Genomic DNA, 16482 nt, shown 5'->3' on the forward strand with positions numbered 1-16482 from the left:
TTCTTCAGGGGAGATCAGATTGAGGTACACATAATTACGAGACAGATTATGAGAATCTTTTCTCCATGGCAGATGTGTCTAATATTAGAGGGCATAGGTTTCAAGGCAAGGAGCAAGTCATTTAAAGGAGATCTGAGGAAAAAATAAACACTCATGAATATGGAACATGCTGCCTGAGGAGGGTGTAGGAGCAGGTACTCTTGCAATGTTTACGAAGCGTCTGGATGAGCACTTATAATGCCAGGGCTTAAAGGGGTATGTACCCAGAGCAGGTAAATGGGATTAATATAGTTTGCTGAGGGAGTCAAGAGTTACAGGGGTGACACAAAGAGAAAAAATGTAACTAATACTACCATCAAATCAACCGTGATGCTATTAGTGATGGAGCAGGATCATTGGGCTGAATGCTATTTAATAAAGTTCTATTGCTGTTTTTTGGTCAGCATAGACATGATGGGTGAAGTGCCTGTTTCCATGCTGCATGACTCTATGCATAAAATATTGACTCCTAAAAAGTCACTCTAATGGTCTATTTTCACATTTGCTTTTCTTGGCTGCGCGCGTGTTACAAAAGTTAAATCGTTCTCTAGGCGTGGAGAAGGATTACAGACAGGAATCCAATTGTAGGGTTTGACAGATTACATCTGTACTCTTTTACTGGTCAAGGTCGGGAATCTATTTGAAAACATTAGGTACTTGACAAATGAAGGATGCTCAGAGGTGGATCACCAAAAAGGTTTGTACTGGTACAAGATTGACGCCGTGAATTCGGGACATCAAGGGCTCAATCACATAGCCTGGTAATCGGCTCTCTCCCTGTCCTGTCTCCCCCCCCCCCCCCCCCCACGCCACCCCCAGACTTGGTCATGTGAATAGTCATCTTGTCGCGGTACCATGAATAATTCAACAATCTATTCATCAAGGATAATCCGCGCCATCAACGATAAATATGACTTTGGAATTCAATATTATGCGAGCTTTGATCTTCAACGGAAGAAGTATCATTGGACCCGAAACATTAACGCTGTTTTCTCTCTCCACGGATGCTGTCAGACTTGCTGAGTTTCTCCAGCAGTTTCTGTTGTTTCAATATTACATTGGGCTGTAGGGCGCCCAGTTCGATAAATATGTCCTTTGTACATGGTCTGTTTACCTGAATGAACTGATATATAAATGTATCCTATTTCTTCCCATTAAAAGGCGCCAGTTTCTGTCAAGATCACAGACCCAGGTCTGGGCACAGAGGGGAACAGGGAAGGGTAAATAAGTGATGTATTCTGCCTTTCAAATCTCATTGGAACACATAGACAACTCACAGCTCTGACCTATATACACAAACACGTCCAATAATTCAACTTGATTATATGCAAATGAAATCTGTCCATCCCATAACAGATCGATAACATTAATTATTAACGATTGTCATTAATATTCGCTGAACTTTGTCCAATTTACAATATTCTTATGAGACCACTGACAATTTAATTAAGTCTTGCAGACTTCAAAGAATTATTTTATTCAGCGTTGATATCGAATCTTATTTACCTATCTTTGCCCAGGGATATTTCACATGGAAGTTAGGAAGCAAATGTTGCTCCGATTGAAGGAATATTTCAGGGTCGCCCAGGCGTCAATTTTCGTTCGAATTTCAGGAAGGCGGAATTCCTGGGCTCCTGGCAACGAACAAACCTAGGCTTTATGGTGGGCCACTGTTCAGGGAATTACCTTTACCCCAGAAAGATAATCTCCCCGAGTCTCCCAAACCTACGAGCCCAGATCTAACGAAATTTGGAAAGTAGAAATTGAGCGAACGGCGCTCAGCTTGCAAATTGACAGAACCAGTTCTGTTCTGCAATTTCCACTGCAAATGAGGGGATTCCCCGTTTGAGAAGCGCAAAAGGCGACGGGAAAATTCAGTATTTTATTTGTCAAGTAATTTAACTATGCTAAATAATTTAAGCACTCCCACTGGCGCCTGTTAAACACTGAAGCGGCCAATCCCCCTCAGATTTCCTCCCAGATCAATTTAATTCTAGTTGGAAATTAAAATCCTCTTCTTCTGTAAGAAATGGAGTGCTGTAAAACTTTCTGGAGCCGGTTCCGAAATGTTTTAATGCAACAAAGAGGTGCTAGATATGGGATCGTTCTGTTGTCGAATGCCAGCACTCCCCCAGCGCGCTGAAATATTAATAAACGATCATTTATACATGAACGAGGACTGTTCAGCCACTGCTGGGATTTGAGAGAGGGGAACAATATACACAGACACTCAGAAAATCGTAGGTTCAATGCATATTTATTCAGAGTTCGCTCGCTGCTTTGGTCAGGAGCAATTTCAAATGTGTTCCCCCTTCCAAAAGTACAATTTGAAAATGAAACTCAACCCCGTGTCTAACCCACGAGTCGGATTAAATCTATGATGGATTTTTAAGGCTATCACAGTAATCACTCTCTGTCCATCATAAGTATATCCCATCCTGCTGGACATATAGGTGCAGATTAATCAAAGCAGAAATGGCTTTGTACAAATTCTCCTTTAAAAATCTATTTTGTCTGTGTGTGTAATTGTACAGAGCCGAAATACACAGAGGGTAGGGGAAGGGAGCAGAATGCGTTTTATTATCATCAGCTGGAGACAATCCACACAACACGAATTTCAGTAATGTCAGCAAGGGGATAAAAAATATAGAGGAGCAAGTTACTGCAGATTCTGGAATCCAGCATTTGTTGTTTTCAACAAAACAATTGGAAATCTCTTCAAAATAACTGCATACTTAAACGGAGTGGACAAAAGGGTTTGAAACAATTTTTGATTATTCAACCAAAATCAGACCTTTAAATTCCAACGAACCATAAACTCATGTTCATTTTACAATGAAGGAAGACAAATAAATATTTGGAAGGAAGCATGTTATGGTTTAATCGCTCCCACTAATCGCCCAGTACCCACTAATTTAGAGATAAGCAATGTGAAGACAGCACCGAGTCAATAAAACCTTTTGTTGAGTTGCTTGTGAAATGATTGCAAAGTGATACGGATTAAATCCGAATGCCTACGACCCGGCGTCTGAACCAAGTACCCTGCACTGCATTCTCCTTCACTCTGATATAAAGTACACTGCGGGTAAATTCTTCCTGTCCAGTCATAGCAAGGCCCTGTTTGACTTTGTGAAAGAGCGGACGTGCCCTTGCTGATTGGTCAAGGAGACATCTTTCGTCTTTTTAAAATCATTTTGGGAGGCGCGTTTGATTTAGGAAATTGTGTTTAGTAATTTGGAAAGGTGCAGATTGGGAAGGTGACAAAATGTCCAGCACACTGGCGGATGCGCTTATAATGATACACCGATGAATTGCAAAAGTATTAACCGAGAGCCGCGTGTTCGAAAACAAAATGCAGGAATTAGTGCGGCAGGACAGGAACCCGATATATTTGCATTTAACTACAGATGGTGCACTTACTTCTGATTTCCAATTCTAATCCGCATCATAACAAACGCATCGTGTAACGAATATTTATTTTAAAAATCTAATCGAACGAATGCCCAGGATTATATTGGTTTTATATTTTTAAAGAGTCTTCACTGAAAGACATTGGTAGGGAAAGCTCGGGTCCATGCAAAATGTTTCTCGGAGGATTTTTTTGTCGCTTAAGGTAATATGGAAAGGAGAGAAACAATAAAGACACGGGATACAAAGACAATACCCGAGAAATTTAATTCGAAGCAAATTTTAACACTTTAACATTTCAAGCAGTGAAAACAAGGAGCCCCAACAGCCTGGAATGAAAAAGAAACCACAGGAGCGGCTATTCAACGGACAATCATTTTTGATTAATATTTATATCCAACGATGTATGAATTATTTGCAAAGATTTTTATGAGGGGTTAGGAACAAACTCACCTGTGTAGGTTCCCCAAGGTGTCCCCTGCTAATTTCTTCAACTGTTCTTTCCTTATCTCCATATCTCCGACCAATAACGTTAACCAGCGATGTTATTCTAAGCGGAGCACCTTAAAACAATCCCAATTCCAATCATTACGGAGCTGAAGGCCGGCTGCTCTAGTACAATACTCCCAAGAAGTTTGAGAAAAGTGACTTTTTTTTTATGCCAGTGTCCTTGGCGTTATCTATTGATTTATGGCAGCGGAGAAATAGCGCGCCCCGTGGACCAGATTGTAAAATAGAAACATGTTTCTCTTCCTGCAGACTACATGTGATCAAGCCACATTTGATTGATCCATAATATCACGGATCAGCCGGTGGTGGGGGAGGCTGTCCAACCCTTGCACCCCCAAGTGTATGGAATGTTTCATTAGAGTTGGGGAGCGTCTTTAGATTGAAAAGTGGCCCAGGTGAAGTTGCTGAGCGGGTCCGTGTGTATAATTCAGCACCGAAGCTGCTGGACAGCTCACAGTGCGTATTTCAGCACCATGGCTAGCTCACGCCCTTGCCTCGCCCTCTCCCACCTTCTGAAACTTTTCAGACAGCGGGTAAATACGTAATTCCAGAGTCTGGGCTTAGCCTGAAACTTCATGGCGTTTGCCAAGGGTTTGCTGTGTTTTGCCATCGCTCATCGCTTTAGTTGACGAACGCAGTTTCTCATTGGGTGTCCGCCCTGGCAATCACTGATAGCTGGCTGGATTGGCTTCCGAAAGTGGATGCTATGGTAACCAACTGAGATTTGATCATCTTAACTGCTGGGAACATATGGTCACACAATACAGGCTGGTGGTGTGAAGTAATGCACCTATCTATCTGTGTATCTTGACACAAAGAATGTTTCTGCTCCTGGCAGTGTCCACAATCTGGGGCCTTAAATATAAGACCATCGCTGATAAATCCAGTTATGAATTCGGGAGAAACCTCTTTAGCCAGAGAGTGGTAAAAATATAGCATTCGCTTCCCCAGGGTGTGGTTGAAATAAATTTCCGAGAGCCATTTAAACAGATTCTAAATAAATATATGAGGGAAGAATGAAGGAATAAAAGAAAATGTTGATAATGTGAAATGAGCTAGGATGAAGCGTGGACGAGCATAAACATTGGCATTGATTAATTGGATTGAGTGTTCTCTTATTGTGCTGTTAATTCTTGGCAATTCTGTATTCATCAAATTATCCATCCATCTATCCAACTATTTTTGATAGGTACTACACCTAATTCAAGATTTAAGTATCTTGGTTTCCAAAGCATTCCAAATAAAATGTTCATGTAGTGTAAGGATATCATTCTTGGACTGTTGAGTACAGTGATCCAGGATTCCCTCATGTCAGCAGTGGCTCAGCTGATATTGCTTTTCCTTCTGAATATGAAGGCTTTCTGTTTCAGCTCCACTTAGCAAAAAGATCAACATTCCATTGCCAATATTGAATGAATGCTGCACTATTGGAGGTGCCATAATTTGACTGTGATGAAGCCCCAAAATGTTCTCTCAAGTTACTGCTCACTATTCTACACAGATCAGTCAAGATTTTGAACACCTCTATTAAATTCCCACCGAGCCGTCCAATGCAAGCAGGCCTAACCTCGCTAACCGATCTTCATAACTGAAGATCCTCTTCTCTAGAATCATTCATGTGTATTGCTTTCTGTGCAATACCACAGTTGGAGATACACAGTTTTCTGTGGTATCTCCAATTTTTAACACTTTTATAAACCTGTCCATCCATTGGAAAGATGTGTGCACATGATGAAAGGTTATGAATCTGAAATACCAACTCTACTTACCTTTCTAACAATGTTGGTTAACGCTAGAATATTTCCAACATTTTAAATCTGGAAGTAAAAGGTTCTATTTCACAAAGGAATGAGGAAGAGTTCCAAGGTGCTCTAGCCAATATTTAGCTTATAATTTAAAAAATCATAAAACAAAATAATCTGTTTATGATCATATTGATGTGGGAACTTGATTGTTGCTGTGATTCCTAATTTATAACATTGACGCTACTTCAAAAGTACTTCATTGACTGTGGAACACTTTGGAATGTCCAGTTGTCATGACACAACCTGTATACTGTAAATGCAAGTACTTCATTCTCCTTCTTATAAGAGAATCAAATATCATCAATTTTTGTTTTGAAGTGAATTCATTGTTGATAAATGTTTCTCTGGATTGCAATGAATATTCAATGCACAATAACTCCCAGGTAGACTCCGATTTTTCATGTGAGATTTAAAAGTTATGACTGAATCTGCTTCCACATATCCTAAAGTTTGCAGACCATAGCATGCTGGATTCGAAATAATCTCCTTATCTTTCTTGGTTCTTTTGCGAACTTTCTTCAATGAATTTAAATTCCACCGTCTGCCACAGTGGGATTTGAAACCAATTTCCCAGACCATTTCACCTGAATTTCTAGCCCACATTGCATTGCCACAATCTCCATCAAATTTGGGGTGAGGGACTTAGTCTATGAGGAGAGAATAGGCTCAGCCTACATTCTCCACAATTTTGAGGAATAAGAAAGTCTTATTGACAGATACAAAAATTCTTAAAGGGCTAGCCAGGGCACATATTAGGAAGATATTTCACTGATTGGAGAGATCCAGAAGTGATGCAAGCAAGCAACGAGAATAGGCTGTGCAACCTCTGGGATCCTCTTCACCATTTAATAAGATTAAGGTTGATCTGATTATAACATCAAATCTGCATTCCTGTCTATCCCTGATAACCTTTTACCCCACTGGCGTACAAAACAATCTATCCAGCTTTGTCTTAAAAATATTCAAAGACTTTGTTTCCACCACATTTTCAGGAAGACAATTCTAACTCTCTGAAAGAAAAACAGCGTAACCTCTGATTTTTAAGCCCTAATTTTGGATTCTCCCACGAAGGAAAACATCCTTTCCACAACTACTATGTTAAGAACCCTCAGTAATTTATGTATTTCAATCAAGTCACTTGTTAGTCTTCTCGACTCCTGTAGATGGGTATCTAGTCTGTCAAGCTTGCCTCATAAGACAGCCCACCTATTCTAGATATTCGGGGGTAAATAAAATAATGAGGATGCTAGAAATCAGAAACAAAAACAAAAAAAACTCAGCTGGTCTGGCAGCATCTCTAGACAGAAAGCAGAAATTCAAGTCCACCCTTCGGTCCAACTCATCCATGCCGACTAGATATCTCAACCCAATCTAGTCCCACCTGTCAGCACCTGGCCCATATCCCTCCAAACCCTTCCTATTCATATACCCATCCAAATGCCTTTTAAATGTCGCAATTTTACCAGCCTCCACCACTTCCTCTGGCAGCTCATTCCATACACGTACCACCCTCTGAGCAGAAAAGTTGCCCCTTAGGTCTCTTTTATATCTTTCCCCTCTCACCCTAAACCTATGCCCTCTAGATCTGGACTCCCTCATCCTCGGGAAGAGACTTTGTCTATTTATCCTATCCATGCCCCTCATGATTTTGTAAACCTCAATAAGGTCACCCCTCAGCCTTCGATACTCTGTGGAAAGCAGCCCCAGCCTTTTCAGCCTCTCCCTCTCGCTCAAATCCTCCAACCCTGGCAACATCCTTGTAAATCTTTTCTGAACCCTTTCAAGTTTCACAACATCTTTCCAATAGGAAGGAGACCAGAATTGCATGCAATATTCCAACAGCGGCCTAACCAATTTTCTGTACAGCCGCAACATGACCTCCCAACTCCTGTACTCAGTACTCTGACCAATAAAGGAAAGCATATCAAATGCCTTCTTCACTATCCTATTTACCTGTGACTTCACTTTCAAGGAGCTATGAACCTGCACTCCAAGGTGTCTTTGTTCAGCAACGCACTCTAGGACCTTACCATTAAGTGTATAAGCCCTGCTAAGATTTGCTTTCTCAAAATGCAGTGCCTCACATTTATCTGAATTAAACTCCATCTGCCACTTCTCAATCCATTGGCCCATCTGATCCCATCAAGATCCCATTATAATCTGAGGTAACCTTCTTCGCTGTCCACTAGACCTCCAATGTTGGTGTCATCTGCAAACTTACTAACTATACCTCATGGTCACATGCAAATAATTTATATAAATGATGAAAAGTCTTTGGACTGTGGGAGGAAACCAGAGCACCTGGAGGAAATCCAGGCAGACACGGGGAGAATGTACAAGCTTCACAGATAGTTGTTTGAGGGTGGAATCGAACTCAAGATGCTGGTGCTGTGATTCACCAATGGCCTGTTTAAGTGAAGTACATTCTTCTTATCTTTATATTGAATTCCCCTTACAATAAACAATAGCATCTATTAATTTACCTGATGGATTATTGTACTTTATGCGATTCGTGAACTAGGACACCCAGATCCCTCTGCATGTTAGAGCTCTGTAACCTCTGCTCATGCTGATATGATGTGGTGATGCCAGTGTTGGACTAGGATGGACAAAGTCAGAAGTCACATGACACCAGGTTTACTTAAAATCACAAGCTTTTGGAGTGCTTCTCCTTTGTCAGGTGAAGTGGAAGTCAATGCAAAGACACAGAATATATAAGACCATAAGACCTAGCAACAGAAATTAAGCCATTCAGCCGATCAAGTCTGCTCTGCCATTCAATCGTGGCTGATAAGTTTCTCAACCCCATTCTCCCACTTTCTCCCCATAACCCTTGATCCCCTTGATACTCAAGAACCTATTTATCTCAGTCTTAAATATGCTCAATGACCTGACCCCCACAGCCTTGGCAATAAATTTCATAGATTCCCCACTCTCTGGCTGAAGAAGTTTCTCCTTATCTCTTCTAAAAGGTCTTCCCTTTACTCTAAGGCTATGGGCTCGGGTCCTAGTCTCTCCTACCAATGGAAACATCTTCCCAACATCTACTCTGTCCAGGCCATTCAGTATTCTGTATGTTTCAATTAGATGCCCTTCATCCTTATAAACTCCATCGAGTATAAACCCAGAATCCTCAAACATTCCTCATATGTTAAGCTTTCCATTTCTGGGGCCATTCTTGTGAACTTCCTCTGAACATGCTCCAGAGCCAGTACATCCTTCCTGAGATACGGGTCCCAAAACTACAAACAATAGTCCAAAGGTGGTCTGACCAGAGCCTTATAGAGCCTCAAATGTACATCCCGGCTTTTATAATCAAATCCTCTCAAAATAAATGCCATCATTGCATTTGCCTTCCTAAGTGCTGACTCAATCTGTAAGTTTACCTTGAGAGAATCCTGGACTAGAACTCCCAAGTCTCTTTGCACTTAAGATTTCTGAAGTTTCCCTCCATTTAGGAAGTTGTCCATGCCTCTATTCTTCCCACCAAAGTGCATGACCTCACATTTTCCCACATTGTACTCCATTCAGCTGTAATAGTATTGTCTCTGATTCTATTTTCTCCTTCTGAAATTGCTGAGTAACTTCAATATACGCTCCACTTCACCTGATGAAGGAGCAGCGCTCAGAAAGCTTGTGATTTTAAATAAACCTGTTGGACTATTCCCTGGTGTCGTGTGTGACATTATGCAAATATGGTTCTTTTTTATTCTTCCTGCCAAAGATTCAACAATTTAGGATCAACAATAATATAAATAACAATAACTTTTTCATGAATTTATTAATAGTACAGGTGCACAATCCTTTATCGGAAATGCTCGGAATCAGCTGGTCTTCAGAATTCAGAATTTTTCACATTTTAGAATAAGTGGCTATTTGATGGTGAGGTTTTAAAAAATCTTTCCAAAGAACAGACTTACTGTGAGTAAAATGGGCCCTTAAACAAAATTGTGGCCTGTCAATACTGGGCCACGCCCTCACAAGTCATTTCTGAGTGACATGCATGGAGTGGGTGTCGACTTGGATTAACTATTTGAACGCCAAACAACCTTGTTAATGAGAAAAAAAATTCACAAAAAAACCTTCGAATTTTGGAGCTTTTCAGATTTCAGGATTTTTGACAAAGGGTTGTCTACCTGTAGAATAATTTCTTTGTCCAGAGTGTTATGGAATTGTTTACCCTAGAGGGTTTAGTGTGCCCAGACATTGAATATGTTCAAAACAGTGATTGATACATTTTTGGATGACGTGATATAGGGATGTTGCAAAACATTGGATGCTGAGTAGAACATCATTCATAACTACATTGATTGGTACAACAAACTATTATGACGGAATGGTCTTCATATTCTGCATTTCTTACATCCCTATGAGGAAATAAGACTTTGTGTATGTCCGTGTGTGCACGTGCATACACGTGCGTCTTTCAGACATTTCAATGTGTAGCTTTCCAGATATTTGGGAAGTTAAAATAATGAAAAGCATCTTTATAAGTTTATAATGATGGCAGTGTCTGTCTGAGGCTGTAACCATGGGTTACCACAACATCCTTGTTTTTTGCTACTTTCAGATTTAAATATATTCCTAGCAACACAAACTATAGGACTGCAAATTGCATAATTTATTAATCAAACGGGCATGGACTATTTGGTATTCATATATATTTATTGTTTTGTGGGATAGTTAGATAGGTAGATAAATAGAGATAGAGATTATGAGAAGCATCAATGCATGAATATATATAGAATAAAACTAAGATTCTGAGAGATCAATCGATTTGTTGGTTTCTTTTGCATTATTCAGTGTTGTCTCCTTTGTGTTATTTATCCAGGAGTGGGAATGATTGTTCATTGGCTAGTCGATCTTACCTCACTGAGTTCTCCAAATATTTTAATAATAGATGGGAGAATAAATGGATGTGGTAAAGTGCTTCCAATATTAAAAATACATGACAGCAGGATCCATCCCATGATACTGTGAGATTTTAGGCTCTTACTATATTTGGTCAGAGTGCTCTGCAAGCTCCATCGCACCAACCCCAGTTAGCAGAGGATGTGCTTCAACAGAACAGAGCATTTCTGGAGCCTTGAACAGCACAGTGATACAACGCAAAGGAAAGGCGAGGTGACAGCAGCAGTGAAGGTGCACAGACAGACAGCTGCTCACCAGCAGCTTGTGCTACCTACCTGGCTGCATGCTCTGCCTCATGGCTCCAATGCAACAAAGGTGCTGCAAATTCACATTGCGCACATGTCAGGAAGCAAACATGAGCAGCCTGATATTGTACACGCAGTGCTGCCACGGACATAAATGAACCTTTCCAACTTTTCCCACTCCTTTACTGATAAGCGCCTGCTCACCTCTCCAATTGTCTCCTTCTTTGGCTGGGTATTGGTGTTCAGTTTGGTCACTACTGTGAAGCATATTTCATTAGGGCTGCTGTTGCTATTCAGCTCAACAAGTCCAAGCCAGGCTTTTGGATTCACACCAGCAACCTCTCGGTTTTTCCCAACACAGCAAACCCACCAATCGCCCATCCACATTTCTCCTTTGTGTACTTACAGCTTAAAGACATTGATGTTATCTTAGTTATTCATTTGTGGGATATGAATGTCACTGGCTAGGCTCAGCATTTATTACCCACCAATAATCGCTCAGAGGAAAGTTAATAATGTGTAGGCCAGGCCAGGTTAGGATGGCAGATTTCCTTCCCTGAAAGACATTAGTGAGCCAGATGGGCTTTTTATTCACCAAACAACAGTGGTTATATGGTCACCATTAGGCCAGTTTTTTTTTTATTCCAGATTTTTATTGAATTCAAGTGTAACCATCTGCCATGGTGGGATTCTAGCATTGATGTGAAGTTCTGGATTGCTAGTCCAGTGACATACCCACAACACCATTACCTCCCCTGTTTGTCTCAACCACTCCATGTGTTATTAAAGTTCCAAATTCTCATTACTCTCTGAGGAAAGTTGCTACAGAATTGAAAACATCAACCTTTGAGGTGGAACAATGGTATAAGTGGTAATATCATGGGGATAATATCTCATCCTGGTTTGATGTTCTGGTAACTCATGTTCAGATTTCCCTCTCCATGGCAATTGAACACAGTAAACTCAATGAATGAAGAACTCTTGGAAACAAATATCCCATCTTTGCAACAGTGACCATGAAATTGTTGCCAGAAATTAGATTAGAAATTAATCGCGTTCAACATGTCTTTTAGGCAGGGCTTGGGTCAAAGGTTGGGGGGGCTATATCAGGATCCAATAACCAGGTGAAGAGCTGGGGGTACAGGCCAAGGGAAACAAAGGGACCCATGGTTTCTGTCACTGCCACTACCTTTAGGGAAGGACATCTGCCTCCCTTTCCTGGTCTGGCCTATATGTGACTCACACCCGCAGCAATGTGGTTGCATTAAATTACTGAAGTGAGTTTCAGCACTGGACATTTACCGAGCACTTTGTGGTGTGTCAATCTAGTGCCACACTTTAGTAGTGTCAATGGGCTTGTCAACCTCGGTGGGCATTGTAACCGATCCTGGTCCTGTTCTGTCTAAAAGGAAATCACTGCAGATGGATTGAGGTATAATTGTCAGTGAGGATCTGTTGTCTCTTTGTGTGTGCTATCGATCTCACTCAAACCACAGTGAATCTGGCAGTGATCACCTAAGTGATGGGAGCCCAGAGATCAAACTAAGAATGCTCCCTTGCCTAAGATAGTCAGGTATCAGAATGTTTTAAATGTAGTGAGCAGGTATGATGGAGAGGGAAAGGGGCACAAAGAATTAAAGGCAATGAAGGGTTAGAGGTCAAGGGGCTGATGAGTTGTCAAATGGAATATTCTCAGCCTTATACAATCACTCCAGGGAAATCATCACCCAGTAATCTAATCAAGATGATCAGATAACCAAATTAAACAATGAGAAGAGCTCAGGCAGTTTATAACAGGCGTCTGTGAGATTATTGCTGTGGTATTTTTCCTTTGTCAATTCCTCATCCTTCCCGCCTGATCTGGCTGAAATGACAGTGCCGCACTGTGCTTTCAGGAATGGACAGGAAGAATGCACTTGCATTGGAGATAGTTTAGAAGGATTCACTGGGCTGTTCCTGGGACAGACCATCTTGTCTTATGTTGTAAAGTTGTGCAGGTTGACCTCCTATTCAATGGAGTTTAGGAGAATGACAAGTGATCTTATTGAAACATAAAAGATTCTGAGGAGGAATTTGACAGGGAGGACACTGAGAGGTTGTTTCCCATTGTGGGGGATGTCCAGAACATTTTGAAGGTAAGGATGACCAATATCACCGTGGAGGGTTTTTTTTTTATCTGAGAACATCATTACCCTTTAGAAGTCTCTCCCCTGGAGATTAGTGGCAGTTGGGTCTCTGGTTGTATTCAGGACTGAGTAAGAACGATTTTTAATCTACAAGGGAGACAAGGCTTACGGGGGTAGGCAGGAAAGTGGAGATGAAGCTGCAATCAGATCAGCCATGAACTTATTGAATAGCAGAGCTGCATTGAGAAGCCAAATGGCCTACACTAGCTCCGAGCTTGGATGTTCCCACTTACACCTTAGTGAGAACAGACTTTGTTTTTTTTCCATTTACCATTTTACTAAATTATATTGCGGCCAGAATTCACCAACTGCAAGGTTCCTTGACCCACCTGAACTCATGCATTTACTGTGCTGTTTTGAAAGAAATTTATTCTTGGGTTGTTAGTATCACTGACAAATACTGCCATTGCTGCCTGTCCCTAACCGTGCTTGAAGATAGCAGGAAACCTTCCTTATACACTACTGTGTGGTGACAATATTCCCACAGTGTGCTAGGCTGGTTAATGATGACAGTATTGCAGCTTGCTAGGCCAATTCAGAAGGCAGCTGAAAATGTGTTGCTGGAAAAGCACAGCAGGTCAGGCAGCATCCATGGAACAGGAGAATCGACGTTTCTGGCATAAGCCCTTCTTCAGGCTTATGCCCAAAACGTCGATTCTCCTGTTCCCTGGATGCTGCCTGACCTGCTGCGCTTTTCCAGCAACACATTTTCAGCTCTGATCTCCAGCATCTGCAGACCTCACTTTGTCCCCAATTCAGAAGGCAGCAAGGAGCAAACTACATTGGCGCTATTGGGGCATAAAAGACAAGGTTGGAATGGCAGTTTTCCATCTCTCTTTGGCAAGTGAAGCAGTTGGGTTTTTATAATAATACAACATCCACTTTTCAAAATATTGGTGCCACAATCTTGGAATCCTGCCTGACAGCTCTGCGTGTGTAGCAACATCATATGGACTGCAAGAAGGTGGCCAATGCAGGAACAATGCAGCAAAGCCTACATCACAAAAATAAGACTGAACTGTTTTACTCAAACAACTATAGTGAGATCTGAGCTGTTTATTTTGACTTCTTTATGAATCATAATGGATGCACTGCACTCCCTTCCGGAAACATGAAATCTGAAGCCCTTCATGCTTTCCCATATGTTAGCTCATGTAATATATACCATAAGGACTGGGTTCTTTTAGAATGTGAGAACATAAGAGCTAGAGCAGGAGTAGGCCATTCAGCCCCTCGAGCCTGCTCTGTCATTTAATACGATCATGGCTGATCTCATTTTGCCTTATGACCACTTCCCTGCCCTGCTCTCCATAAGCCTTTAACTCATTACTAATTAAATATTTCTACATTTTCCCTTAAATCTATCTAGTGCCTTGGCATCCACAGCACTCTGTGAATTCCACTGATTCATGATCCCCTGAGAGAAATAATTTCTCCTCATCTCTGTTTTAAATTTGCAGCCCCTTATCCTAAAACTATGGCCAATCATTATCGAACACCCCACAAGGGGAAAGTTCTATGTCTACTGTGTCAATCCCCTTTACCATCTTATATACCTCAATTAGCTCTGTTCTCATGCTGCTAAACACTAATGAGTATAGGCCTAAACTGTTCAATCTCTCTTTGTAAGACAACCTTTTCATCTCTGCACTTAACCCAGGGAACTGCGACAAAGGCAATTAAATTCTTCAGTCAGGTATCTTTATGTTTATAGCTATTTCAATGGCAATAATATCACAGATTTACACACACTAGTGCAGGTTATATGCTTACTTATGACACTATACATTACATGCACATAGCTGTCTGAGTGAAAAAACACACTCTGACCCCATGACACACAAAGAGTGACTGAATGTGAGGTGGATTCATAGAATCCCTTTTGTGCAGAAGCAGGCCATTCAGCCCTTTGAGTACACACTGACCACCCAAAGAGAATCCCACACAGACCTTTCCCCTCCCCCCCACTCCCCGCTACCCTATCCCTGTAACTCTGAATATCCCATGGCTAATCCACCTGACCTGCACATACCTGGACAGTATTGGGCAATCTACCCTAACCTGCACATCTTTGGACTGTGAGAGGAAACCGGAGCATCTGGAGGAAATCCAAGCCGACATGGGGAAAATGTGCAAACGTCAAACAGACAGTCACCGGAGGGTGGAATCAAACCTGGGTCCCCTGTGCTGTGAGGCAGCAGCACTAAGCACTGAGGCCCACCATTTATACCAGAACATTACATGTTACCATGTCATGTAACTGTCCTAAAGGTACAGGCCAGTCTGGTTTGGAATCTGTAATACAATGCAACGTTCAAGAAAATGTCAAAGGAAAACAATCAAGACCCAGACCGATCAATAGGGGAAGAAAAAGGTCTTCTTAGTTATTGACTCTGATTTGTATGATAGCTTTCTATCTTTTCTAAAGGTTTCTCCACCCTAGAAAGGGACAGACACTGCCCTTACTTGAAGAACAACAATAAATCAGTGATTACCACACAAAATGGTAACCTGCCCCAAACATCCATATTCTCTGGGAATAGAACAATTTACAACCATTTAATACTGGTCACAAAATCTCAGTGTATCGTGCAAAATTATACAGGGTGTGTGGAGAATCGATGTTCCCTCTCACTAGGGGATGGGTTTTCAGAACTAGGCCTTACCGTATCAAAATAAGCAGCAAACCATTTAGGATTGAGATGAAATGGAATTTATTCACTCAGTGGATGGTGAATGTTTGTAATTCTCTATCCCTGAGGGCTGCGGAAGCTCTATTATTGAATATATACATGACAGAGATCAATAGATTTCTGGATATTTAAATATACTATAGGCATGCCACGATGGCTCAGTGGTTAGCATTGCTGCCTCACAGGGCCAGGGAGCCAGGTTCCATTCCAGCCTAGGCAACTGCCTGTGTGGAGTTTGCACATTCTCCCCGTGTCTGCATGGGTTTCCTCCAGGTGCTCTGGTATCATTCCACAGTCCAACAATGTGGAGGTTAGGTGGATTGGCCATGCTAAATGTGCCCCTGGTGCAGGGCTGTGCAAGTTAGATGGGTTAGTCATGGGAAATGCAGGGTTATGTGGTGGGGGTCTTGGGTGGGATGCTATTCAGAGGGTTGGTGTGGACTCGATGGGCTGAATAAACTGCTCCCACACTTTGGGGATTCTATGACATGGGAATCATGCTCAAAAGTTGTTTTGAGATAGACAACCCTGGTCAGCAAGCTTGAAGGTTAAAATAAACCTATTCCTGCTCCTATATCCAATGTTGCTAACCTAGTTTACTCCTTTCATAACTGGTGATCACGAGTAAACTAGGTCCCTGCTGACTTGAAGGAATTCAGTTTGTGTAAACATGATCCAGCCATGC

At 41.5% G+C, this 16482-nt stretch overlaps 1 protein-coding gene across 1 annotated transcript in view; it reads right to left on the minus strand.

Annotated features, from left to right (window-relative positions):
- Positions 1–4525, minus strand: part of LOC122542181 (vesicular glutamate transporter 1) — a 73733-nt gene extending 69208 nt beyond the window's left edge. Inside the window, exon 1 of the mRNA XM_043679623.2 lies at positions 3901–4525. Coding sequence (XP_043535558.1) covers positions 3901–3962 — 62 coding nt within the window. The 5' untranslated portion in view covers positions 3963–4525. The remainder of the gene's footprint in view (positions 1–3900) is intronic.
- Between the last annotated feature and the right edge of the window lie 11957 nt (positions 4526–16482).

Source organism: Chiloscyllium plagiosum, unplaced genomic scaffold (genome assembly GCF_037043375.1).
Source record: "Chiloscyllium plagiosum isolate Xiang-an unplaced genomic scaffold, Cpla_swu_hap1 HiC_scaffold_33, whole genome shotgun sequence".
Lineage (NCBI taxonomy): Eukaryota > Metazoa > Chordata > Chondrichthyes > Orectolobiformes > Hemiscylliidae > Chiloscyllium > Chiloscyllium plagiosum.